Here is a 26159-nt window from a genome sequence, read left to right as displayed (position 1 = left end):
GCAACTAAAAATGCAACTAAAACTCGTGCCTGAAACCACCACCCCTCCCAAAACAAAAAAAAATGATCAAAAACTGAAACAGCAACGGAGGCATGAGTAGATCATCCAGTATACCAGCACTAACAGGCTTCGGCTTCAAACCAATTAGGTAATACAGCCACGAACGGCATAGAACACGTAACATAAATACATACTCATAAGTTTAGGCTAGATTTAAGATCGATCATGTATCTTAGGCAGCGGTTATGGTTTACCTTTGCTAACTATCGTTGTACTTACTACCTTCCCCAACACACTAAAAGCCGGCCATCACGGATACCGATTAAGATACCCTCATTCGATTCCAAGTCAACATCGCCCAGCTCGACTACGAATCCAACCAGCTTGGGGTAAAGTTGATAAGCTTACAACAAAGACATTTACTAGTCAATTTCAACTCAGTCTATAGCAAGTAATTATGATTTGATACCCGTCTAAAGTTATTGTTAAGTTTCCTTGTTTGTTCAACCTTTTCCGCGCATGTGAATGTTGATGTGCATGTCCATGCCATAAAAGTCCAGAGAATAACAAGCAAAAAATGCTTTCGACTAATGCTTAAGTTCGATTACCAGATTACAATACATTTTTCGTTATTTTTATGTGTTATAATGTTCTGATAAACTATTGAAAGAACAGCCACTAATCCTGATACTTTTCGATACCAGGCGGAACATCAGCGGTAGCTCAACGCCCTCCGGGATGCAAACGCCGCGAAAGAGCTCAGCGGAGCCCACATTCAGCTCCACAATGAGACGCACTTCGCGGGGAACCACACCGACGGAGAAGCGTGAGCCATTCCGGCTATAGGAAGCCACCTTTATGGCTGAGGACGACGACGACGATAGAGAAGCAAAAGAATGCCAATATTTAAACCACATACAAACACACAACTCTACGTACTAACTACGCACTGAAGTTCTAAACTAAAACCCCCAAAAACCTCTCCCAAACTAATCGACGCTACATTAGCAATGAATGTAGCAGCAGGAACAGCACACAGTTCTACAAAAGAGACTAACTTTGAAGTGCCCTAATGGAGTGGTGGAGCGAAACAATTTATAGATGTTTATACTATATATATTTTGTAAAAGACACAGTTAAGATGAAAGTTATGCAGACATATAGCTAGCACACAAAGTTGATCAGACAAGCAACCTACTTACGAGTACTACTACTACTAATACTACCTTTTGCTACTACTAATTTGTAATGCCCACTACCTTTATTCACTAGTTATACACGTTTCCGAAATTATGATTTGTATATACTTATAAAACGAAAAGCAAGCGTAAATTAATGAAAAATACACTCCAAGTGCTCTAATGCAATTAAACAAGCAAAAAAATAAAAATACAAACAAAAACCCATAAAAAAATATCGAAAAACTTTAGTGAAAAAAAAAACATTCGAATGAAATGCCGCGGTCTCTGCTGCAAACCATCTTGAGTCTCAGTTCTCCACTGGAATCGCCAGTCCGGTGGAATCCTAGCCAGGAGTGGCACGTGGCAGAGGCGGAACGGCCAAAAAAATAATAACTAAACCCGTTAAAGAGATAAAATTTGATTTTGTTCTGTTATTAAACTAATAGGAAAGTGAAAATTGTAAGCCGCATAAAGAAAATATTTAATTATATACTAAAAGTCATTACTATAAGTTTAATTAATATTTAACTGTTAAGCGACAAACACACACACACAGATTTTGTATTGCATAATTATTTTGTTTTTTATATGCAATATATCAGCGAATGAAAGAAATCGAACCCGTTTCTATAAATACTGTAAAATACTAATACTAAATTATTTTGTTGTACGAAACGAAAGAAATGCATTAAAACTCGTTTTTTGTAATTCTATTTAATTAAAACAATTCAAATGCGAAATAAACATTTACAAAAAAAAAATAACAACATAACCACACGACTTTTTACTTTACTACCCGAAGATAAGAAATAAAACCCATGATTCTGTTGATTTCCAAATTTGATTTATTCATTGAAGTTCTCAATCGTAGTAGTTATTTGACACATTGAAATTGAATTTTCGATATAATACCATGATCGATCCGTGCGGATCACTATTTGGTTTTCTACAAAACACTCAATTAATTGTGATATTTAAATATGTGTGCATGCATGCTAATGCAGATGCCCTGTATCGGGGTTCCTCCTCCTCCTCCTACGTTCCCTCCATTTACTGACTAGAAATGCCGCTCCAACTTTAATCGTCCAACTAACTCTAGTACAAGCTGGGTTCATACGTTTCTTTGTGCTATGGGCAGCCAGAGAGGGTTTCATTTCGACTAAACTTTGAAGTGCAGTTGCAGATTATGCGTAAGTGGATATCAATACCGTCTCCTCCTCGTTCGTCCCGAAGCTGGGGTGTAATCTCGTCAACGCCAGCGCTGCCAGTTGGTGCTGCTAAATACATGCTGCTCTACGCGCTAGCTTTCAAAGGCCCTAATAATATCGGCTTGGCATTATGCCGCAAGTCTTTTGTAAATCATTACAAATATCATTATAGTTAAGGTACAACTAAATATCATCATTAATATAGTCCAAATTAGCTAACACGGCTCGCTAAAGCTAACTAAACATAAATACACATGTACGAACGTACGAACATAAAAAGTCACAGAATCGAGTGCGCCTCACTAAACTAAAACTAAACCTGGGCCGTTTGGGTTGGTGCTTCATTGTGTATTAGCAGCATGGCAACGCAATGGGTATCCGGATCCCCATTTCTACCGGAAGCCATCGTCACCTGGCAAGCCCGGAACTGGCTGACTGGGCCTTCGCCTGCTTGCTATTCGTATTGGCCGTATTCGATGTGGAGCCACCTGCGGTGGCTGGAGCTGCAGCCGGATTCTGCTCCCCCCGATCCCTTTCAGCCCGATGATGGTGACCATGCTGATGGTGATGATGGTGACGCCTGCCGCCGCGATAGTGCCGCCGATTGTGTTGATAGTTATTGTTGGTCGGCTCCGGCATGATGCGGTGGGTCTCCTGCACCACTGGCGCAAATGTGGAACTAGTTGTGGGCTTGATAACCTCCTCCTTTGCCGGTCCCTCCAGCTTTTTGGCTGCCTCGGCCTCCTCACGGCGCCGCCTGCGCCTGATGTCCTCCTCCGTCTCGATGGAAATCACCGCCGAGCCCTCGGCGTTCACATCGATAATGGCGCCGCGACTCTTCTGCTGCAGATACAGCTCCGACATGCGCTGCTGCATTTTACGCAGCTCCTCGGTCACCTTAAATTCCGGAGCATTAAGCAACTCAGATGGCGGCATTGCGCACTTGAGGCTATCTGTTTCGTCGCCGATGTGCTCACGGCAAACAGGGCACAGGGCCTGGAAGGGATCGGCCGTCTTCTGCAGCCAGGCGGGCAACTTATCGAACTCCTCCTGATAGTTGCGGCGTAGGGCGTTGAGATGCCGGGCCAGGCAATAGCTGTGCAGGTAGTGGAAGCACTCGGTGCGTGTGAACTCATCGCCATCGGCGAATCCATACAAACAGACAACGCACTGGCCACTGGGCAGATTGCTGCCACTGAGGTGCTCCCGCACCACCTCGATGAGGTCGAAAACGACCGGAAAACCAATAGACTCCTTGATCTTGGCGTTGCACGCGCTACGGATTGCCTCCAGGCGGGCATCGTCCAATCCACGCGGACGCAGCAGCTTGAATGTGGGGCTCTCCTCCGGATAGCCAGGTGTTGGATGCACCTGCAGGGTAACGCACACGTACTGCTGCTCCTCCTCCTCGCCGGTCAGGGGCAGCACCGTGGTCTCGATCTGCTCCACCTCGCCGCTTCTCGGGAATCGCAATACTCGCTGTAGTATCCGAAAACATATATTGTATTGTATTACTTACTTGGGTGTGCGTTTAATGCAAACATCGTCCATTAGGATAGCTTCCAGCGACTCCACTTCGTCTTGTAAACTGCAAGGGTATGCAATTGTTAAACAACATCAAGCTATTTTAACATTTATTTGCTTACGCGTCCATTTTAGCACCGGTCAATTCAGTTTTTGAGTATTTTTCGAGGTTTTGTTTAAAAAATCGATTTGAGACACCTGAAATTTGGAGAAAACACGGCGACCGTTTGTCACTTAGCCGAAAATACCAGCAAATAACATTATAAATCTCTGTGGCGTCATTAAAAATTAAGTTGGCAGCAATGTAGCGACGGTCACACTGACCTGCATAATAATTTTCGTTTTACTATTTTGATGGTCAAAAATCATAACAATTGCTAACAAATGTTGCGCCGAGGCTTTTTATCTCGCATCAACGCAGCCCAATGGAGCCGGCAAATGTCGGTGGTGGCCAAGTCCTTGAAATACACACAGCACGGCGAACCACAGGAGGTTCTGCAACTGGTGGAGGACAAACTTCCCGATCCCAAGGACAACCAGGTGCTGGTCAAGATTCTGGCGGCTCCCATTAACCCGGCGGACATAAACACCATTCAGGGTATGCTGGCCATTAGGATATATCACAAACAAACATATATTATGGATGATACAACTCAAATATAGCCATAACCGGCATGAAACACATATTTCATAACGATAATCCTCTGCCGAAACAACTGGATAAGAAGTGAAGATCAGAAAAACTTGTATTCATAGTATAGTATAGTATTGCTTGGAAGTCAGTTATGGGATAATCAGAAATATTCCAATTAAAATGCAATGCATGTTATCAGTACATCTTTGTACTTTGAACGATGCTCAAGTTTGTGGCTTTAGATTTTAAAGAAGCCTAGCTCAAACGATCCAAATATTACATGATTCAGCTTAACATATTATATACAAGCTTGTTCAAAGACACTTTAATAATGATCATCCCAAATCCTTTACAGGTAAATACCCGGTTAAGCCCAAGTTCCCTGCCGTTGGCGGCAATGAGTGTGTGGCGGAGGTCATCTGCGTGGGCGACAAAGTCAAAGGCTTTGAGGCAGGACAGCACGTCATTCCCTTGGCCAGTGGACTGGGCACCTGGACCACCCATGCCGTCTACAAGGAGGATCAACTGTTGATCGTGTCCAAGAAGGTTGGCTTGGCGGAGGCCGCCACCTCGACAGTGAATCCCACCACTGCCTACCGCATGCTAAAGGACTTTGTGCAGCTCTGTCCGGGTGACACGGTCATCCAAAACGGCGCCAATAGCGCCGTCGGCCAGGCAGTGCACCAATTGTGCCGAGCCTGGGGCATCAATAGCGTGGGCATTGTACGCGACCGACCAGAGATTGCCGAATTGAAGCAGATGCTGCAGTGCCTGGGAGCCACCGAGGTCCTAACCGAGGCCGAAATTCGCACCAGTGACATCTTCAAGTCGGGCAAGTTGAAAAAGCCCCGCTTGGCCTTCAACTGTGTGGGCGGAAAAAGCGCCACGGAGGTGTCGCGGCATCTAGACAATGGCGGAGTGCTGGTTACCTACGGCGGAATGTCCCGCGAACCCGTCACCGTGGCCACTGGACCCCTCATTTTCAAGGACATTGCATTTAGAGGCTTCTGGATGACTCGCTGGTCCAAGGAGAACTACAGTTCACCAGAGCGTTCGAAAATGTTTAAGGAGATCTTCGAGCTGATGGAGCAGGGAAAGTTCGTGGCACCCAACCATGAGATGGTGCCCTTGGCGAAGTTCAAAGACGCGGCGGCCGCTGCCTTGAGCTTCAAGGGATTCACCGGCAAGAAGTACATACTGGACATGAGCATTTAGATGCGTAACTTGAGGCTAAGCCTGCTGTTTATTTACATATACGACTTGTGTATTAAAATTGTTATCTACTGTGATACACTTTAGGCCATCTCCACCTCATTGGACTGGTACTTCAGCTGCAGAGTCATGGCGGACGGCGAGGTGGCATCGGTGACTGTTAGCTGCTGGCCATCGTGTAGACCCAGTTCGCCCAGACTCTGCGTAAGGTTCTTTCGGGTGGCCTCTTCAATGCTCTTTACCCCGGACATGTACAAAGTCTGCCGCTTGCCGTCCTTCATCACAGTGGTCAAGGCTGGGCTTTTCAGCTGGAAGCGCGGGGAATCGCACAATAGCTTTATCACATCCTCCAGCGTGGTGGTGTTGGGATCCTCAATCGGCAACGGCTGCGGTGTATTGCTGCACGCCAAGCAGTTCTCCGACTTCTCGGCTTCGTAGGTGTAGGTATAGATTCCGTCCAGGTCGTTGAAGTTCAAATAGTTTGCCATGCTATCATAGCAGCTGGTGGCCAACTTAAAGACCTCCAAAGCACAGGCGGCGGCAATGGCTGCATTGGTACTGGCCACAGCGGGAATGATGTGCTTGACAACGCCCTGGACCAAGCGATAGGTCACTCCGGTGATGTTGAACTCATTCGACCGCTCCAGAGCCCGTTCGTAGATCCAACCAATGTGCTGGGGATCGTCCCCATCGAGAGGCACCGCAAACGGATTCTGTTTCTCCCACTGTATGATCTTTACGTACTCTATGCAGTGCTCCGGAAGCCTGGGAGTATTTGCTATGGTGCATAGAGGATAGTTGACCTGCGGCGGGAACAGGTCCAGCGTGCACTCAATGCAGGCCGTGAAACCGGGCAGGATGACGCGTGCGTTGCCCTTGAAGCCCTCGGTGCCGCCATCAATCATGGGCACTATGGAGCTGGTATCTATGGTGCCGTCCTCCTCATATCGCAGCATGGAGAGCAGCATGCCATTGATCCAACGCCGGGCAACAATGGAGTCTAAGCCGCAGACAACCAGGTGGAACTGCTGATAGAAGGACTCATCGAAGTCCTGGATCTTCTTGAAATGCGGCGTCACCCGGCAAGTGGGCACTCGTGCGTTGATGAAGCGAGCCGCACACTCCGCCTTGGAGGCGCCAATGTCGGTGCGGCGGAACAGAAACTGGCGATTCAGGTTAGACAGCTCGATGGTGTCCATATCGATGACGTGCAGGTTGCCGAAGCCCATCAGAGCCAGATCCTTCAGCAGTTCGCAGCCGAGGCCGCCGGCTCCGATGATCAGAACCTGGCACTTGGTCTGCAAGAACTCCAGGTTTTCCGGCGAGGCCGCGAAGCCGTCCTTGCAGAAGGGGCCTTCGCGTTCCAGGATGTTCCGCAGTCCATGGAAACGTTTGCTCTGGAGGATTAGGCCAGGATTGGGTGAGTGGACAGACATTTTTCAAACAAAGTCGAGACTGTGATTCGTTTAGCAACACTACTCGGGTCGAAAGAAATATTAGTGATGGTAGCTGTGAATAAAAATATATATAAGACATATTATAAATAAAAAATATATTGTAATTATATTATTATTAATATAATAATTCCAAATTTATTAATAGGATTATAATAAATTATTGTATATATATGAGTCCGAAAGAACTGTTAACTTGAAACAATCATCTCTAACACGATCAGAACGATATTTTCTGTTAGCATGACTACCCTACTGTAATTTCAAGCCACCCACGAACGGTCACACTGCGCAGATGGCGTCAATTTGAAAACAACGGAACTTGAAAAAATTCAGCGCGTCTTTTGCAGCGTGCTCCGTTTGCCACTCGTTTTTTGGTAAATACTACTGATTTTCAGTAGAATTCAAAGCTGAATCAAGGCAACCAGTGTGCAGGCAGTCCCTGCGAGTGAAAACCGATCCGCAGAACTACGGAGACAAGCAAAAATGGCGCTCTCCGCATTGGCGTCCTTCGATGATCTGCGACGCTGCATGCAAGTGCTTACCGATGGAACTGCCGAGGAGGGTGAGTAAAACTGAAAACAGGCAAGTGAAATGAAGCCCTACATGATGCTTATATTCCATATAGAGTTCCTGCGGTTCCTGCGCATGTTCGAGCAGTACCACGAAAAGTGCGCGGGCTACGCGGCCGAGACGGCCAGGATACAAAACGAGCTGGACAAGTCGCTGACCAAAATGGGCGACCTGGAGGGCAAGCTCTTTCACGCACGCCGCATCATCGACATGGAGATCAAGGCGCGCCGCCAGGCGGAACACGAACGGGACGCCATGGAGAACAAGATCATGGCTGTGGCGGATCTTCTGCGACACGAGCGCAATCTGAACAACGAGACCCGCGACAAGCTGGCCTTTCTGCACACTCTGCCCTCGTCGCGGAAGCGCAAGTCCCTGAATGCCGTGCGCGAGGACAAGTCCTATGGCGACATCAACTCCACCGGATCGTTGCTGTCCGATTTGTCAATTACACACTCCGAGGATGACTTCCTCGATGTGCGCACATCAAAATCTTGGCGAGAGCATCGACCCTCGCTGCCCAAGAACCAGATTCCTAGCGTTGGCAACAAGAGATCGCGATTGAGCACTGGACTCAATGGCAGCATGTCCGGGACTACACCAACCACCGGCAAGTCGCGACGCTCTGGCGTCGGAATCGGAGTGGAGCAACACACGGTGGACGTGGGTCAAGGCGCTGAGCGCTTTTGTGCCACCACCAAGGTCACCATACCCCAGGATGGACAGGGCGTGATTCGTGCAGAGTCCACAATTGAGTCGCTGCCTGTGATTGGCGGCAACGAGAGGATCGGCGACGGACTGTCCTCGACGCCACGGCGATCGGTGCTTAAGGAGGCCACTGCACCGCCACTGACGCCGGTAAATGCTATGGCACCTCACGTGGTCGCTGAATCCGGAACGCCACTGCAGCACCGTCCGCTGATGAGGAATCACACCTTCAGTCAGAAGACATTCTTGCGTGGCGACAATTGCGTACAGTGCCAGAAACGGTAGGCTTACTAGAAGTTCTGCTCTAAGTACGTTTTTCATTAATTTCTATACTTTTCAGCATACGTTTTGGAGCCGTTGGCCTGAGATGTCGGGATTGCCCGGTGCGTTGTCACATCGATTGTCGGTATCTGCTCACCGTTAGCTGTGTGCCGCAAACGGGAACACCGACGACGAAGACCATGACTGGCTATGTAACGGACTTTGCACCATCTATTGCACCCATGATCCCGGCACTGATTGTGCACTGCGTTAACGAGATTGAGGCACGCGGCCTGACCGAGGTTGGCCTCTATCGATTGTCCTCGTCGGAGCGGGAGTACAAGGCCCTCAAGGAGCAGTTCCTGCGAGGCAAGGCCACTCCCCATTTGGGCAACACGGATATCTATGTGCTCTGCTGTTGTGTCAAGGATTTCCTGAGGTCTCTAACAGAACCTCTCATTCCCACTAGCCAATGGAAGGATTTCGCAAACGCAGTCCAAAATCCTGACACCAAAACAGCCCAGGATATGTTGGTTAAGTCGGTGAACCAGCTACCACAGGCCAATAGGGATACGCTGGCCTTCCTCATACTGCACTTCCAGCGAATTGCCCAGTGCCCAGTCGTGCTAATGCCGATCGATAACATCTCGCTCATCTTTGGCCCCACCATTGTGGGTTACTCCACACCAGATCCCGACCAGCATGCAATCTACACGGAAGTTTTCACCCAGAAGCAGGTGATGAAGGCACTCCTTGAGCTGCCCGTTTCGTTCTGGGAGCAATATATCGTTATAGATCCGACAAGAACGCCGGCCACGGTTATCAAGCGGGTGCCAAGCAACAAAAATGACTTACTTTCGCTATATGGTGAGTTATCTATGAGCTAATTTTTTGCATTATTCTAATTATCACTGTTTCACAGCAACTCCCTTCAAAGGAGGCACCATTAAAAAGCGGAAGTTTTACGGCACACCGCCGGCATCTGCGCACAAGAAATAACGAGACTTTCCTTGTTGGAAAGCATTTGACATGTTACTTAAGTTTACTTCAAGTATTTTGCAGTTTTTGTTTCCGGCCAGCCAACCCCGAGCTGTATTTGTACCCAACTAACCATAAGCTTTTCTTTATAATTTATGCGTTCGATTATAAACTAAAGCACGTTATTCGTACTAACATAAGTATACTCACCAGAGAAATAAAGTAAAATATGCATTTGAAAAGCAATAAGAACCATGAACAAACATATGAATAAACGATAAAAGAATATACCAGTTTTAATTCAAGAAGTTCAAATATTTTTTAATCTGTTTAGTGAACTTACTTTTCTACATTCTTGAAGGCAAATTATTGGCTGTATGATCGTAACCACAAATATGATGAACATTTCCGGATTTGGATTTGGAAATGGGAATGTTTTGTGTGCCTTCGCCACAAAGCGTGCATTACAACTAATGGCAAACTAGATACAACTTTGGAATATCCCTTTGATAGGATTATTTAAAAACGTGATAAGCTCGGTCATTGATACTTGCTAAAAATACTGACTGCCGCCCAGAAAAGCCCATGACAGATACTTGTGCACAGCTAGCGTCGTATTATCATCAAACTGGTTTGGACAGCTCTCGTAATAATACCCTTAACTGCGCCATGGAACCGGCAGTCTGTCGATTGGAACCCATTCGCAATGTTCGGAGCGCATCAGAATCTATCAATTCAGCTGGTGATTTTTCTCTCCTTAGCCGTCGCCATTTGCTCGGGATCCCAGAATGCCACAAGCTGCGGGTATCGTTGTGGAGGAGGCGACTGTATTCAACCGGACCAGCTGTGCGATGGCACCGCCAACTGCTTGGATGGCTCCGATGAGACGGCCGCCATGTGTGAGAAGGTCTGGTGTCCGGGTTATGCATTCCGCTGCAGCTACGGAGCGTGCATAGCCAGCACAGCGGTTTGCGATGGCGTCCAGGACTGCGCGGATGGTTCGGATGAGCAGGGATGGCTGTGCCGGGCGCAGATGCTGCAGGCTAACTGCGACAACTGGGAGATGTACTGCTCCTCTGGCCAATGCATGCCCTACTCCAAATTGTGCGATGGCATCCGTGATTGCCGGGACGGAGACGATGAGCAGGAGTTCCTTTGCGAGGGCGTTACCATACCAACTACTACGGTCAGTTCAACGACAAGTACTACTACGGAAAGTAGTATCCGCAGGATAACTCCCACTGTTCCTGTAACAAGGAAGCCCCCGCGATCGAATCCCCTTCAGGAGAACGGGGAGTGCGTGATTCCCCAACTGCCGAACGTGATAGTTAAGCACTTCACAGATGCAATCCTCACTGCAGGATCTAGAGTAGCCAATGGCACCCGTATCTACTACGACTGCCCGGCGGAGCACAGGCTCAAAGGCGAGACCCAGAACGTCTGCCAAAACTCATTGTGGGCTAGGAAGTTCCCCTACTGTGAAAGTAAGTTGTGTTTTTATAAAAAGTCTCTTCATTTATACTAATTTATTTACTTTAAGCACCCCAAGCGTATATTTTTAGCTTGGTTATAGTAATATTCTGCTTGCTAATCGTGGTATTGTTGTTTCTAATTTGGCGGGTTCGTCGAGAAAATGGCACAAGGAGGCAACGCGAGGAGCACATTTGGCTGGTGGAGACCAGCAATAATCTTCCCCAGACATCTGCAATACCAAAGATCTAGGGATAAATGTTTACAAAGCTAAATATGTGATCGCTTACTTATTTACCAGCCAAGTTGTTGATAAAAAGTACTGTTAATTTTAAACTAACTAGGCTTATCTTAAGTAAATAATGTTATTTAAAGTTCTCCAGTTTTAAGCTTAAATCCGAATGTATTTATAAATTTTTATTTTACAGTAAAACGTGAAAGTTGTAATATGTGTTTTTACGTTGCACATTATAATTTCGACTGTTAACAATACTTTTGAGTTAACAGCTGTAACGCGAAAACCACTTGTTGCTGTGATACAAACTGTGACTGAAACAGTGACTGGAGATAATGGCATTTCTGGTGGGTGCGAACGCGGTCACACCTGCCCCACTAGTGCGCCAATATTGCTCCAGTGCTTCGCAGCGTAAGTACCCAAAGTTCTAGAGTGGCTCCATGACAGATACGGCGACCGATTAGATAACGAATTGCACTTGCAGCCGGCTCACAGTTCCTTCATTTGAAAATGGCCAACATTGCTAAGATCTTCGCCAGCCGCGCCCAGGGCGTCCTGCAGGCAGCCGCCCGCCAGCCACAGGTGGCCACCCGTTTCAGCAGCTCCTGTAAGTAGAGATGGTTGATTGCGAGGGATCAAAGTCCACGCGATTGATGCCTAGCACCAAGCTAAGCCGGAAAATCAAGATATCAAATGCCGGTTTCTGCGCGACATCTTTTGTACTTTTCCAGGCAAATAAACATTGATTGCGTAACATTCGCGCACATACGATCACCTCATTTATGATGCCATCTCTTTTCAGCCACCAACAACTGGGAGTACATCAAGACCGAAGTGGCCGGCGAGGGCAAGAACGTGGCCGTTATCACCCTGAACCGCCCCAAGGCTTTGAATGCCCTCTGCAATGGCCTGATGAAGGAGCTGTCCACCGCGTTGCAGCAATTCGGCAAGGATAAGACCATCTCCGCCATCGTTTTGACGGGCAGTGAGAAGGCCTTCGCCGCTGGCGCTGATATCAAGGAGATGGTGGGCAACACCTACTCGCAGTGCATCCAGGGCAACTTCCTGAACGACTGGACGGAGGTGGCCCGCACCCAGAAGCCCATCATTGCTGCCGTGAATGGTTACGCCTTGGGCGGTGGCTGTGAGCTGGCCATGATGTGCGACATCATCTATGCCGGTGACAAGGCCAAGTTTGGTCAGCCTGAGATTGCCCTGGGCACCATTCCCGGAGCCGGTGGCACCCAGCGTCTGACCCGCGTCGTTGGCAAGTCCAAGGCCATGGAGATGTGCCTCACCGGCAACATGATCGGCGCCCAGGAGGCCGAGAAGCTGGGTCTGGCCAGCAAGGTGGTGCCCGCCGACCAGTTGCTGGGCGAGGCCGTCAAGCTGGGCGAGAAGATCGGCACCCACTCCAATCTGATTGTGCAGCTGTGCAAGGAGGCCGTTAACACGGCTTACGAGACCACTCTCCAGGAGGGTCTGAAGTTCGAGCGTCGCACCTTCCATGCCACGTTCTCCACGGTTAGTTCAAGTTGGAATATCTTCTTTACACTATCTAATCTCTTTTATTTTCTGTCATCCAATAGGCCGATCGCAAGGAGGGCATGACCGCCTTCGCCGAGAAGCGCCCTGCCAAGTTTACCAACGAGTAAATGGGGATGCTACCCTAATCCCTGCCAGCCAGCTTTGCATTTATATAATCTAAAAGAAAAACTGTTGTTTCTACGCAATTAAAACTTTAATCGTGATAATTTGAAAATTAACAATTTACCATAATTTGTCATTAGTATGTGAGGCATGCAAGTCCGCATGTCAGGTGGTAATCCATTACTTTAGACATGGTATGGCCACTTGACAGTCGGCCTGCTAGCCCGATTATCCTCCTACTTCTAGTCGAAACAAAATAAGTGCTTAGGTGACTTCCATGCTTGTGTCTTGTTGCTTTCGAGTTTGGAAGGCAAGGTTTTTGGAAAGTTGTGCGCTGTGTAGCGTTGCCTTCTTGAAGAATATTCAATCTCATGAAAATCTATACCTCCCCGTATTCTCGAGCCATGTGGATTTTTACAGTGCCTGGGGGCATCGGAGTCATCACAACATCGAGCTGCATGTCGATAATTTCGTGACCGCGAGTAGTTCTTATCCCTGTGCATGGGACAATGTTCTGTTAGTCGGAAACGATTACCCTTTGGTTCAATCACACAGGAATCACTAAGTTCGGTGGTAAACTCATAGTTTCGATATGTAACTAATCCTCGACGTATGCCCGGATTTGGTGACTCCGTTGGCCGTGAGGTGAGCAAGTAATCTGTGCATGGTCCGCATTTCTCTACATGCCTCTTAGCCCGCTTTCGCTCCCGATGTTCCTCCCACTCCCGCTGGGCACGGGATACAAAAGGCTGAGGAACTTGACAGGGAGCTTGCTGCCGTGTATCACTTGAGTGGCAGCTCCAATTACTGCAACTATCTGAGGAACACCTTCTGTTACGTAGTGGGGACTTCTTTGCTTGGGACTTCTGATAATTTCTGCCTCTTGGTGGTCGTCTGGAGCTGGCTGGTTGCACAAAGGAGGAGTTGGTACTCCTGTACGTAACGATTTCTGAGCCCGAGGAGTGCGTATTTCGTATTGAGTTGCCTCTTACCCTTTTCTTTATAGTTTTAGACCATATCCCAGGATCTCTTTGTCCGCGTATATCCAGGGTACTGTCCTTATCCCTGAAAGAGATTTTCCTGTCCAAAGGATTCATTTCGCTGCATATTACTCCTTGCTTATCTTTTTGATGCTCCAGAGCAGAAGCCTCCCTGAAATTTATAGACCGGGGGCTATGTCTAGGCCTTCCATTCCCCGATTGACTCGACTTGAACTCAATTGCTTTAGTTCCTGACCAGAGAAATCGCTTGGCAAATGCATGTAGTCTGGGCAGCAGGCGTGGTTTCTTCGAGAGATGTCCATCTGAATCTGCAGTCAACTTTCTTGAGATAAGTCCTGGCCATCTTGGATTACTTTTGCATGTGGAAAGATCATCTTCCCAGTCAAGTGAACTGTCATTAGGAGCTCCTTTTCGATTTCTACTGTGTCCTAGACCAAATGACTTAAGTTTCTTGGCACGCGAACCAGTTAGATGATTGTGGGGATCGAGAGAATCTGAGCTATGTTTCTTAATGAACTGGTTTCTCAAAGTGGAACTGCTGCAGGTACATATATCCTCACTTTGATCTGAATAATCCCGACTGCAAATGGATGGCTGGATACATCTTTGGTTCACTCCACAAATCCGCCTGCTGTCAGCCTCCTTCAATCGCCGCTTCACCTCGCCCCTTACATCCGGATGCGTTGTGGACCAGTAGTAAGAGTACGGCTTGCTGTCTGGAAACATTTCCCGCTGGCACCAATTATGTTCCGCCAGACGACGTTTCTCCGCCTTCCGTATATCCGGATCGGTGGCGGACCAGAGGTAGCAATACGGCGGTGGCTTAGACCTCTTGCACTTGGGGATTGGAGCACAGCCGCGATCAATGAGCTTCTGTTTTTCGGAGCGATGAATGAAGCCTCTATAGCCAAGCCTATTTCTCTGATGGTTTGGTGGGATTTCCATATCGTTCGGATCATAAGAATCAGGTGAATGGCGATATTCCAGACCAAGTTCCCTATGATTGGAGACGGATGCATAGAAAGTGTTCTCTGAGGGAGAATCTTCCTGGGCATCTGCTTCAATCTTACAATGGTCTTCACAGCACTTCTTGTCACTACTGGTCACTCGTTTCTTATTTCCATTGCGGGGTCCGTAGTTTGTGCCCTTGATGGCTTTGTAGAAAGGACTATTCTCGTACTCAATGCAGCGGGGATCTCGAATCCTTTTGGACCTCCCAGTTTTACCAGCAGCAATGGGTGGATCACATGTTTTAGGCAAACGAATGGGCTGATCAATAGAGCAAGGACAGCTTTCTAGCTGTTCCTTGGAATTAAAACTAGGTTGAGATCTCGATACAATTGGTTTAGGGGGCTCTTCATTGGCTTTTAAAGATGGATTGCTCGCATAAATTCTGTGCAACCTAGAAATAGGCTGGCTCTCCTTTAACTTGATGTTATCCTTAGATTCCTTTTCATCTTTTTTCACTAAAACTACAGGTTTTTGTTTAGCAAATGGCGAGAATTGCTTTTTCCTGACCTTTATGTTGGATACAGGAGGATTGGAAGCCTCCTGGCTTAAAGCGGCCTGTGGAGGAGTTTCCTTTTTCGGTGGACATGAGCAATCCCGATGACGAAAGCAGTCAATTTTGGTGCATGGAAACTCTAAGGGTGCAGCTGTGGAGATGCCAGGTCGCATGTGTCGGCTCTTTCCCGCAGCATCGTACTTGTAGTAGGAGAAGCTGGGCTTGCGGGAAAGATACTTTCGCGGCAGCTTCTCCAGACCCCGCATCCTGGCGTGGTGCTGCTTTAGAAGGCTCAGGAACTCGGGGGACACCCTGCGTCCTGGTACGGCATAAGTCGCCGCCTTATCCTTTCGACGAAGGGCATGTCTTACGGGCACGTGAAACTTGAAGCAGAACCTCCTCTTGCATGGCTTTTTCTCGGCTGTGGATCGTCGGGTGTCCAGATACCATTCCGTCGCCTTGTCATCCACATCGAAGTACTGCACACCACTTTTGACCATTTTGGGAGGTCGCTTAAGATCCTCCAGGGATGGAGGATCGCGTGGCACAGCTGAGCAGCTCAGTGAATCCAGACCGTTGGGTTCACAGGTCAAGAAGTCGTAGTAGGAGGTGCAGGTATTCTGCATGTTGAGCTTCTTTATCTTAAGAGCACTTAAAATATTCATCTCGAAAGGGGAATTTTGTTGTATTAAAACTGAAAAATTAGAAAACTAGCCTAGTTTACCTTAGGTTGGTGGATCGATCCACAAATATGTCAGTTGTTATATTAAAATATTATCATATGGTTAACAAATTAAAATTGTTACTAGAATCAAGAATTAATCAAAGGACTATCATAAGATATACATATATCATGACTTTCCAATGATTAATTTTTGCTTCTAAGTATCATTTAGTTCAGCAAATCTTAGGGGAGTACATCTCCCGATCCCTTTCCCTTTTCCGTAACTCAAGATAATACGAACGGAGTTCCAATCGACGCCTTTGTGCCATTGTTTTCTTCATAAAGTTGGATTCATGTTGGTTTTTGCCTAAAAGGAGATCAACTATTTGTTACCGTAGAGATAAAAGATTGCTTAACTTACCCTTCAAAAGCAATTTGCAAAGATAGCAATCACATTTTTTCCTATCACTTAGGCGACAGACTTTGGCATCTGGAGGCGGTTTGTTCATTTCCGATTGATAAATATCCATTTGGTCCCTCCAGATTTTGTCGGAATATAGACGTATTCTAACAGGTTTCCGCGGATGCATTTCCGGTGACATCTTTTCCTCGGAAATCTTGGGGACAGGTTCTTCGTTTGGTGCCAATATCCTAAGCAAAGAGGGGTACTTCCTTTGCGGCTTAACTTCATCCACCGCCTGGGATCCTTTAGTCGGTTGCATATTACTTAGCCTGACTATATTTTCCGTCACAAAATCGCGTGGTTTCTTTTTGGGTCGAAAGTCGTCGCGGATAGCAACCTCCTTCATCAGTTTATCGATCCGTGCCTGCACAGAGGGTCTTGCGTTGGCGTAGAAAGACTCCCGCATTTGTTCCCGAAAATGCAAATCCCTGACAGCTTGACTCTCTCGGTTTTTGACCTCCTGGCTCGTCCTCCTCAGGGATAGGATGCTCACGACATTTCCATGTGCTTCCAATGCATATTCCTGCATCCTGGACTTGTTCTTGGCCCGCTGCGACTGGGATTTCTTATGGGTTTTCTCATGGAATTTATCTTCCTTTGCCACACCGGCTATAATGTCGTTCATTGTCCTTTTTATGCCATCAACTGGATCGTAGTCCTCTGGAAAGGTCGCGAACAAGTGTGCGTCCGCATCCGCATGCGGTTCATCCTTTTTGTGCTCTTTCTGTAGCTTAGGTATCAAAGATTGGGCAATGCTCACAGTGCTGATTATCGATCCTAAAGATGGTTGGTACCTATCCGATGACGTCTGACTCGGACTCCTGCCATAGTAAGAGTTCTTCTCGCTTTTCAAATACGAAATTGGATTCTTCGAGTTCATCTGGGTTATTATTTTCCGATCTGGCATTGAATTCTGTATGTAGTAAAAGAATTTCTTAAGTCTTATCTTCCGTCCAGGAGTGGGGGCAAAGCGTTTCCTCAAAGAACAAATTGATCCGGAAGAGAACTCACTTGATGTACGAGATCGGCTTGTGCTCTGAGGCTGGGACTTTCTTTTTTTGGGCCCAGCCAACGGAATTGTACCCGATTTTTTTGGAGCTCCCGCTTCCTTGGCCACAGAATATTTCCCAATAGCTTGCAAAATTTCGGGCTTTTTTATAACAGATATTTGCTGATAGGGCCGCATAACTTTGGTCTGTTTCGGTTTTATTACTTTCTCAGATGACTGCGAAACTACAGGCTCCTCGACAATTGGTAAATTCCCATAAAGGGACGTGGACATTATGGGATCCTGCTCCATCCAGAACGAATTATTTGTGCTTTTTTCGTCATGATTTATTCGAAAACGGCTGGTCAAAGCCCGGTTTAGCTCTGGTATGATCTTTTCCTTGCCACTTAGCATTTGTCCAAATGGTTTTGAGTGATTTTCTTTCCTATTATCGCCTTTCATATTTCTGTAGGTTTTGCTATCATGGAGTCCATAACCTGGCTCTAGATCTTTATCTGGCTTAGATTTTCCTGTGGTTTCCTTCTTGTCTCTTTTGGAATTCAATAAAGTCCTGCTCCTTAGGAAATGATGATGTTCGGGCATCGCCATATCGCTGTGATTTAAAAGTTTATCAAACGTACTTGTTTCAGTCCTGCTCCTGCCTTTTAGCTTTTTTTTGGATGCCCAGGAAAACTTGGAGGAATGTCCAAGCCGATTAGATGACTTTAGAATTGGATGAAACTCTGAAATTTTGTTAGCCTTACCCTCGAGCATTTTATCAAAGGTCTCGGTGTACGGAGCTGAAGTTTTTATCCGGTCTGAAGTACGTACTTCTGGAATTTTCAATTCGTGCATACTCCTCAGTGTCGTAAAGTTTTCGGACACCTCTTGATTAACCTTCCCAATCAAAGAGCTATAGGGTTTTGAGCTCATTTCAGACTTATTGTCCTTCTTTGCCTTCCGGTAAATACCCACGGATGTGTCCACTTCCACTGTTCTCCTCAGACTGCTCTTGGATGCCCTTTGTTTGGAAAATTGGTTAAACAGGGCTTGCTCTGAATTTTCAGAAAATGATTTGGGCTTTTTCGTTTCTTCAGTTGCTTTCTGGGGTTCGAAGGCGTTACGATAATGATTATCTTTCTTTTTTTCAAATCGATGGGTCCGTCGAGCACTTTGAGTTTTCTTAAAGTCCATTTTTTGCTGAAATTTGTCCACACCTTTCCGTTTATTATTCCGATTTTGTTTAATAGTGTCATACTTTTTTGAATCCTGACCACGTCCGTTTTCTTTAAGCTTTCTTCCATTTTCCTCGTACCCTTTTGGATTTTTATTGGGGATAGTAGTTTGTTGGGCATTTTGTTTTTCATACTTAAAAGATGTGCTTTCAGATAATTTAAATTGAAGGGAGGGTCTTGAAAAGGGGCTCTTGCGATTCCCCGAAGCTTGTGGTCTTTTAGCTATTGATATTGATACTGCGTATGGGTTAATTGTTTCACCTCCCATTTTAGCAGGATTTCTCATGTTCTTTTGTTTTCCCGGTACATGATTTTTTTTGTCTTCCATTTCAGATGAAAAATATTTATTTTCTATCCAATCACTATCCTCCTTCTTCTTACAATGAATTGAATTTCGTTTCTTGCTACTACAGCAAATTTCGTAAATCTCTTTATCGCTGAGTTGTGGCACCTTTGCTCCATTATTAAGCAATATATTTTGGGAGCTCTACAGTTTAAAATTAAATAAGCAGCTGATTAGGAACTTGTCAAACGTAGTTATAGTCAAAATAAGTATTTATGAACTGTGTTTTGTATTCAAGTAGTTCTTGAAATGATTCATTGCAAACATTACGTACCTGAAATTTAGCTAGACTCCCAGAACTTTTTCTATTTAGCGCACAATAATTTCGTATCTTCTGATGTATCTGCTTGTACGGATTTGACTGGTAGTTGCACCAGCAGATGCTCGGCTTGTGAAACGCAGACATTGAATGAGCTCCAAACGCAAGAATCCTTACAACAATGAATTTATGGTGCTTCCCCCACAATCGAAAAATCCAATTTGAATTAAAACTCAATGATGGTCACACTGGCCGCGCTTAACAGCACGCTGTGGCTCGACAGCCTAACAGAGCCCCAAGATAAGGCGCTTAGATTCTTGCAGCTCTGAGATACTTTTTATTTGGCAAGAGTCCTGCGCGCTGGCAGTCGAAATTGCGTTGAGAGCGAAGCTGGCAAAAAGTAAAAGTGAAAATCAGGCCCTTGAAATTTGTTCATCAATTATGCATTGATTGAAACAGACGAGCGAGTGCTTGTGAATTGTCTTGTTGTGTGCGCGCATAACGGAAAGTGAATTTGAAAAGCGAGTGGGCAAACACAAACATTGCGTACGAAGATTGTCATTCCGTTCCGTAATCCATAATTGCGAGAAGACACTCGAGCGCACCCACCCACACCACGCACGGTATATTGTATATACACATATACACACACACAGCAGTGGGCCAGCCCGCCCCCACATTGCCCTTGGCCCCACGGACCCAAGAAGCGTTCGATTTTTCACAACAGCCAGCGAAAACGCCAAGTGGAGAGCGCCCCATAGCAAGCAGTGCAATCCGGACAGCAGAGACCCATCATCACCATGGACATGCTCAACCAGATACTCAGCATCAATAACGGTGGCGCCTACGGGGGCGGCAAGGCTGGCGGCGCCTTCGACCCCCTCACGTTCGCCATGAAGCCCCAAGTAGTCATCAGGGCCCTCTGCTGGGTGAGTTCGGGTTCGGACAAGCTGCGTCCGGGGAATCGCTGGGATTTGTGGACGCACACGCCACTCACATGACCCGATTGTCACACTGTTTACACCGCGCATAATTCATGAAGTAATGCGAGAGCTATGTCCTTCCAGGAACTTTAACATAGGATCTTAACATTGCTTAGCTTTTCGCTTAAATATACATGTTCTTCAATTCATACATATTGCGTAAGACAACTCTATTGTGTTATAAATGCCTTCTAAAAGCTAAAAATATTGTGATTCAAAAATTAAAGTCATATTCTTTTAATATAAAAAATTAATAATTTAGAATGACAAGAATTTATCTAGCTTTTCTTAATATGAACTGAAAAAAATATAAAAGCAATATTAAGATCCCTCTTTTCCCAATGCTTTTAATAAAATTAGGTTTTTAGATATATTGCTTTGAAATTGCCGCGATAAAAGTGACCTTTATGTGCCATTCCGATTAAATGGCTGGCTCGTAAATGTGGCAGAAAGCGTGCGTAATTTCAGAATCTAAGTAAATCGCGAATGCTGCCACATAAACGCAGTGGCACTCAAAGGTCCGATTTGTTTACACCCGCTGCAGAGGGGCGCTGGGGATATGTGCCACTAAATAGTGGGAGTGCTCTGGTGTTCAGCTGCAGAGGGACTATAAAAACTCTCACGTCCATGAAAGCTTTATAATTAAATGTGGTAAGGTGCCCGGGCAATTGGCCACTAGGCTTAGGACTTCATTCTGCCATCGACTTGATGTGCGTCAGCAGGGAAGTGGGAAAACGGTATAACCGAGGGGGCGTTTAGCTCACACCGCCTGTTTGCTATCCATTTGTGTATACGTAATATGTGCCCACGCTGTTGACTAAGGACTCTGCGATTGCAGAGCCATTCCCGCTCTTTTCTTCCTGGCCAAACAAACCAAACTTGGCCTTCATTCCGCAAATTGGGTCACAAACATAAGTACGTGTCTGCCGCGTTGTCTGTGTACTTGAACTTCTGGTTTGTTGCACCTGCTCAAGAAAATCAATAGTGGAGTGCGAGTTTTATATCAGCAATAAGAAAGTGATGATTTGATAGACAAAATCCGAAAATTGTGTTAAAAATTGTTAGTAAACTGAAAACTACAATCACATATTAGTTCATACTTTTAGACCACTTAACCGATAAATTAAATTGTTTAAAACAGGTCAGCTTTATAGTTGATTTAATGGCACTTTGAGTCATTTTCAGATCTTCAACATTTCTGTGTGCATACAAAAGGACCATTAAATGTTAATGGGCGCCCTCATTCATTTGGAAATTCTCTTGATTTTTCCAGCTATTCTCGGTGGTGGTCTTCGGCTGCATATCCTCGGAGGGTTGGACGGAGAAGGATGGCAAGGAGTACTGCCTCTATAATGGCGACGGCATGGCCTGCAAGTATGGCAACATGGTGGGCGTCTTCGGGTTCCTGGCCTCCATGGGTTTCATGGGTGGCGAGTTCCTGTTCGAACGGATGTCGTCGGTGAAGAGCAGAAAGCGTTACGTCATGGCCGACATGGGTTTCTCGGGTAAGTAGTTCTGGCCAAGTACACATATATATTCCCTCTGACAGCACATAACTAATGGCAATCCATCGTCGCAGCCCTCTGGACCTTCATGTACTTCGTGGCCTTCTTGTACTTGTGGTCGCAATGGAGCTCCTCCGCCCCACCGCCGCTGGGAATCGGAGCTGGCAGCATGAAAACAGCCATTTGGTTCTGCCTCTTCTCGATTGTCAGCTGGGTTAGTAGATCTCTGGCCTTTTGGTTGGAGAAGTTTCCTGATTTTTGGCTTCTTTCTGCAGGCTCTGTGCGCCCTGATGGCCTACAAGCGTTTCCTGATCGGCGCCGGCGATGAGTTCACCTCTGCCTTTGAAACGGATCCCGCCAACGTGGTCCACCAGCAGGCCTACGGCTACTCCATGGATAACGACAACGACCAGTACAGCGCCTCACCATTTGGCCAGCCCCAGCAGGGTGAGTTCATGGTCCAATTTATGGGATATAATATAATCATTCTTACTTATAATCTGATCAGTATAATATGTGTCTGATGATCCTCATACACTTGGCACGTGATTAATCTGAGTTTTTTTTCCCAGCAGGAGGCATGGAGCAGCAGCAATCCGGAATGGAGTACCAGCAGCCCACCTACTAAGGAATTACCACACTTGCTCCTCCGTTGTCCGCACACACTCACTTCGATTTTGTAGTGCAACTGGCAAGGATTTACACGACTAAACAGCTACAACACACAAGTTGGCTTTAACCATATACACCGATGTCGAACATATAACAAGAGTAACCGAAACAATAACAATAACACTTGATGCAACAAGCAACAGCAGCAGCAGCAGAAACCAATCCACGCACTGGCTTTAGCTATTGGAAGAGTCAGGGGATATATCCAATGATGAGATGGGATCGGTCGAATGAGGAGTAGTTTGAATAACTCGTAAGCTAGCCCTTTAAGTTGAGTGTGCAGTTTTTTGTAGTGGAAATTTGTTGCAATATATATATATATATATATATATTATACAGATATACAACTAGTTATATATCCCATATGTATACATGCAGACCGCGCTTTCAACGTTGTTAGTTATTTAGTGTTTACGTGTACGTACCATTTGAATTGATTTGATTTGACTTGTTTTGGTGCCAGACCCTGGTCCCCCGATGATCAGCTTGTTAGCAATGGCAATAGCTCGAGACAGAGGGAAACATGATGTTTTTTAGATAAATTTACACACGTGCAGTGCAAATAGTTGATGCAAATAGTTGATGCGATTCGGCCACCTGAAGGACATATGTACGAACCACACTGCTCAAACCACATATCCAATTTACCATCTGAGATTTACCCAACAAATATAGAACCTGTGGCCAGGGTCGATGCTTGGTTAGATGAGCAGCAAATGCAACCACTTACAATAAACGCCAAACAATATGTAAATTCTAAACCGTAAGAGATCCAATAACCGTAGAATTGTTGTGAGGAATTCAGTACTCGGGAGACTACTGCAGGAATATTTCTAGTTATGGTTCGCAAAACACGCTGAAGATATGAAATGGTATAGGGCTTGTTCAAGGCTTACTGTTGCCCCACCCTTCCTACCAAAAGATTTGTATAGTAACTATAAATGCCCCAACAATACCCATTATGCATTGTAAAGAAGCGGTTACACTACTCAAGAAATAGTGGGTGTGTTGGCCACTTCGATGTACTCAGATATCAATGAATGTAAACATATTGATTACATAAAAACGTTCACTTAGTGCAGCAACTTGCGATAACCTACAAATGTATTTGTTAAATTAAATACTATATACATATATTATATATATTTACGGATTGTATGTGTAATACGAAGCGCCCTGTTAAATGCAACAAGGAGATGGGGATCTCAGCAAATATACAAGTATAAATTAATCATGTAGAGTTCGTGTGCGTTATAAAACAAAAAGGTAGAGAAAGAAACATAAAACAAAATTTACTCATTTAAAACTTAATGATCGATTTAAATAGCGAACCCAGCCAAAAAATCGGCTTGAACATTTGCGAAACACTATTGTAATAGATAAACTCCTCAAGCAAGATTCTCAACTGGAAAGCCCCTCAAGAAATAATAAATACATATTTTTAAAAATCAACCCAAAACAAACTATAAAGTATTCTATTTGCGTTAGTTGCAATATTTTGTTTGCGTGTATTTAAAAGGTGAGTAATAGGCTTTAGTGTCTTTCTCTGATGGCGAATTTCATCTCAAAATCTTCATAGTACAATATCTTACCATATAGTTTTCAAAAAACGTTTTTCTTATATTTCTTCTCTTTGCTTATTTTCGTAGTCGTTTCTTCTTTTGAAAACTCTGGAGCCAAATTAGGTCGTTGTTTGGTTTTCCACTCTTCTACGGTCAGATCACTCCACTGATTTATACCCTTCTTGAAAGATTGCACTCCCAATTCGAACTGCACATTGTGTTCCTGAATCGCTTTCCAATTGTCGCAAAATATAGTGCGGCGTTTTTCGGTTTCTGTTTCATCCTGATATTTCGCACCAAAATCAATCTGTAATAAAGATATAATAATTTCCGATTATATTTAAATTGCAAACCAAATATTACCAAAAACTTTTTCCATGCTGCCTGACATGTACTATCATCCTTCTTATCCTTAGATATTTTTGTAGTGGTTTCAATCTTAGAAAACTCTGGATTTAAAGCAGGTCGCTGTTTGTTTTTCCACTCTTCCACGGTCAGATCACTCCACTGATTTATACCCTTCTTAAAGGATATGTTTCCCAAATCGTATTGAACATTATGCTTATGTATCGACTTAAAGTTGTCGCAAAATACATTTCGTCGCTTTTCGGTTTCAGTATCATCTTGATATGTCGGCTTAAAGTCAATCTGCAATTGGTAACAGCAACTTTAATAAAAACTCTTTAAATACCCAAACATATCTTACCAGGAACTTCTCCCAAGCAGCCTGGCATATGATATCATAATTTTCTATCTTGGACACAGATGTAGTGGTTTCCTCCTTAGAAATCTCGGGAGCAGGACTAGTTCGTTCCTCAATAGTATGATCAGTCCACTGATTTATGTCCTTCTTGAAGGGTTCTGCCCACTTTTCATACTGCACATTGTGCTCCACGATCGCCCGCCAGTTTGCACAAAATACATTGCGGCGTTTCTCGGTTTCATTTGCATTCTTATACTTCGCTCCAAAGTCAATCTGTAATTCATATCATACATATTAATACCAAGTTGGCTTAAATATCCTAGCTAATCTTACCAAGAACTTTTCCCATGCAGCCTGGCAATTAACTTTGTCTTGCTGCTCCTTTGATGATTCACTAGCGATTTCTGGCTTGACTTTGGGAGTTTGTTTCTCTTTCCACTCCTCAAAGGTAAGATCACTCCACTTGTTGATACCCTTCTTAAAGCTGACAACTCCCAAGTCGAATTTTAAATTGTGATCGCGAACTTTTTGCCAATTTCCGCAGAATATATCACGTCGCTTTTGCCGTTCGGAGTCATTATCGTAGTGTACATCAAAGTCGACCTTGGAGTAAATGCAAATCAATTCCTTGAACGATCCATTCTTGGAATTATGGGATCAAAGAACTTACCAAGAACCTTTGCCATGCAAACTGGCATTCGTCTTCGAGCTCAGATAAGCCAGAGGTGTTTTCAATTGTGGGTGTCGATGAGTCAGCGAGGCTTTTCCCAGTAGTGACCCCAATCTCTGGACTGATTTTTTGAGTAGCAGGTGATGATGTGCTTACTGGCACGCCCAGAACCACGCCCACGAAATACAGGAGCAGTGTGACGCCATCTAAAATTCGAGCTGAGCCCATCTTGAACACTCTTCTCGTACTGCGCTCCGCACTGCGAGAATCGCGAATTATATGGGGAATACATACATATATAATTGTGCAAGTACTCAAAATCATCTGCATTCAGAGAGAAACCTAAATAAAAACCGACAACGAGAGCGCTTTCATCTGCTCTCTTTTCTCTTAAAAGTGGATCTTTCGAAAGAGTAACTGCATTTAAGTGACCTTGCCCACGAAATATATAACAACTGGCATAATTGGTTTATGATTTTTTGCAACAGTATTGAGTTAAATTAATTAGACATTTAAGCT

General features: G+C 45.2%; 11 protein-coding genes and 1 long non-coding RNA gene across 34 annotated transcripts in view; 6 read left to right on the top strand and 6 right to left on the bottom strand.

The window, feature by feature from the left end:
* LOC6734375 (microtubule-actin cross-linking factor 1) overlaps positions 1-1953 on the top strand; it is a 75984-nt gene extending 74031 nt beyond the window's left edge. For 8 of the 21 annotated variants that reach the window (XM_039291759.2, XM_039291760.2, XM_044922574.1 and 5 more), the window contains 3 exons: positions 83-148; positions 303-389; positions 705-1953. In XM_039291759.2, the coding sequence (XP_039147693.1) occupies positions 83-148; positions 303-389; positions 705-846 (295 nt within the window). In that variant the 3' untranslated portion in view covers positions 847-1953. Of the gene's footprint in view, positions 1-82; positions 149-302; positions 452-704 lie in introns of all 21 variants that reach the window. The other 13 variants (XM_044922575.1, XM_039291782.2, XM_039291780.2 and 10 more) reach the window with 3 other exon arrangements.
* Positions 1954-2003: 50 nt separating this feature from the next.
* Positions 2004-4166, bottom strand: LOC6734374 (E3 ubiquitin-protein ligase RNF25). 2 transcript variants are annotated; one of them, XM_016168013.3, is made up of 3 exons: positions 4036-4166; positions 3909-3977; positions 2004-3848 (listed from the first exon to the last, which is right to left on the bottom strand). In XM_016168013.3, exons 1-3 carry the CDS (start codon positions 4041-4043, stop codon positions 2798-2800), a joined length of 1128 nt encoding a protein of 375 aa, XP_016027452.1. In that variant the 5' UTR covers positions 4044-4166; the 3' UTR covers positions 2004-2797. The 2 variants fall into 2 exon arrangements, with proteins under 2 accessions (XP_016027452.1, XP_002081395.1); XM_002081359.4 differs by having other exon boundaries at positions 2004-3845.
* An 87-nt stretch (positions 4167-4253) lies between these two features.
* Positions 4254-5845, top strand: LOC6734373 (enoyl-[acyl-carrier-protein] reductase, mitochondrial). Its single transcript, XM_016182107.3, has 2 exons — positions 4254-4511; positions 4903-5845. Exons 1-2 carry the CDS (start codon positions 4298-4300, stop codon positions 5760-5762), a joined length of 1074 nt encoding a protein of 357 aa, XP_016027451.1. The 5' UTR covers positions 4254-4297; the 3' UTR covers positions 5763-5845.
* LOC6734372 (nedd8-activating enzyme E1 catalytic subunit) lies at positions 5758-7253 on the bottom strand. Its single transcript, XM_002081357.4, has one exon. The coding sequence runs from the start codon at positions 7193-7195 to the stop codon at positions 5843-5845; it is 1353 nt and encodes a 450-aa protein (XP_002081393.2). The 5' UTR covers positions 7196-7253; the 3' UTR covers positions 5758-5842.
* A 220-nt stretch (positions 7254-7473) lies between these two features.
* LOC6734370 (rac GTPase-activating protein 1) lies at positions 7474-10033 on the top strand. The gene is made up of 4 exons (XM_002081355.4): positions 7474-7778; positions 7842-8775; positions 8835-9622; positions 9678-10033. The coding sequence occupies exons 1-4, from the start codon at positions 7700-7702 to the stop codon at positions 9752-9754; spliced, it is 1878 nt and encodes a 625-aa protein (XP_002081391.1). The 5' UTR covers positions 7474-7699; the 3' UTR covers positions 9755-10033.
* A 210-nt stretch (positions 10034-10243) lies between these two features.
* On the top strand, positions 10244-11500 carry LOC27206617 (modular serine protease). The gene is made up of 2 exons (XM_016182108.3): positions 10244-11217; positions 11274-11500. The coding sequence occupies exons 1-2, from the start codon at positions 10440-10442 to the stop codon at positions 11453-11455; spliced, it is 960 nt and encodes a 319-aa protein (XP_016027450.1). The 5' UTR covers positions 10244-10439; the 3' UTR covers positions 11456-11500.
* Positions 11084-11633, bottom strand: LOC123327106. The gene is made up of 3 exons (XR_006541572.1): positions 11494-11633; positions 11268-11435; positions 11084-11209 (listed from the first exon to the last, which is right to left on the bottom strand). It is a non-coding gene; the product is annotated as an uncharacterized LOC123327106 (long non-coding RNA).
* Positions 11634-11746: 113 nt separating this feature from the next.
* Positions 11747-13200, top strand: LOC6734368 (probable enoyl-CoA hydratase, mitochondrial). The gene is made up of 4 exons (XM_016182109.3): positions 11747-11849; positions 11923-12045; positions 12241-12962; positions 13028-13200. The coding sequence occupies exons 1-4, from the start codon at positions 11774-11776 to the stop codon at positions 13091-13093; spliced, it is 987 nt and encodes a 328-aa protein (XP_016027449.1). The 5' UTR covers positions 11747-11773; the 3' UTR covers positions 13094-13200.
* LOC6734367 lies at positions 13167-16363 on the bottom strand. Its single transcript, XM_002081352.4, has one exon. It carries the CDS (start codon positions 16256-16258, stop codon positions 13331-13333), a length of 2928 nt encoding a protein of 975 aa, XP_002081388.2. The 5' UTR covers positions 16259-16363; the 3' UTR covers positions 13167-13330.
* A 105-nt stretch (positions 16364-16468) lies between these two features.
* LOC6734366 lies at positions 16469-19751 on the bottom strand. Its single transcript, XM_016174481.3, has 3 exons — positions 19561-19751; positions 16679-19430; positions 16469-16624 (listed from the first exon to the last, which is right to left on the bottom strand). Exons 1-3 carry the CDS (start codon positions 19690-19692, stop codon positions 16491-16493), a joined length of 3018 nt encoding a protein of 1005 aa, XP_016027448.1. The 5' UTR covers positions 19693-19751; the 3' UTR covers positions 16469-16490.
* Positions 19752-19892: 141 nt separating this feature from the next.
* LOC6734365 (synaptogyrin) lies at positions 19893-24575 on the top strand. Of its 2 annotated transcripts, none has more exons than XM_002081350.4 (5): positions 19893-20474; positions 21802-22033; positions 22108-22247; positions 22309-22480; positions 22609-24575. In XM_002081350.4, the coding sequence occupies exons 1-5, from the start codon at positions 20346-20348 to the stop codon at positions 22659-22661; spliced, it is 726 nt and encodes a 241-aa protein (XP_002081386.1). In that variant the 5' UTR covers positions 19893-20345; the 3' UTR covers positions 22662-24575. The 2 variants fall into 2 exon arrangements, with proteins under 2 accessions (XP_002081386.1, XP_016027447.1); XM_016182110.3 differs by having other exon boundaries at positions 22606-24575.
* Positions 24184-25901, bottom strand: LOC6734364. The gene is made up of 5 exons (XM_016168012.3): positions 25641-25901; positions 25304-25573; positions 24974-25243; positions 24631-24915; positions 24184-24574 (listed from the first exon to the last, which is right to left on the bottom strand). The coding sequence occupies exons 1-5, from the start codon at positions 25866-25868 to the stop codon at positions 24308-24310; spliced, it is 1320 nt and encodes a 439-aa protein (XP_016027446.1). The 5' UTR covers positions 25869-25901; the 3' UTR covers positions 24184-24307.
* Between the last annotated feature and the right edge of the window lie 258 nt (positions 25902-26159).

This window comes from Drosophila simulans, chromosome 2R (genome assembly GCF_016746395.2).
Source record: "Drosophila simulans strain w501 chromosome 2R, Prin_Dsim_3.1, whole genome shotgun sequence".
Lineage (NCBI taxonomy): Eukaryota > Metazoa > Arthropoda > Insecta > Diptera > Drosophilidae > Drosophila > Drosophila simulans.
The sequence above is the reverse complement of the archived record's forward strand: the minus strand, read 5'-3'. Positions and strand labels throughout refer to the sequence as shown.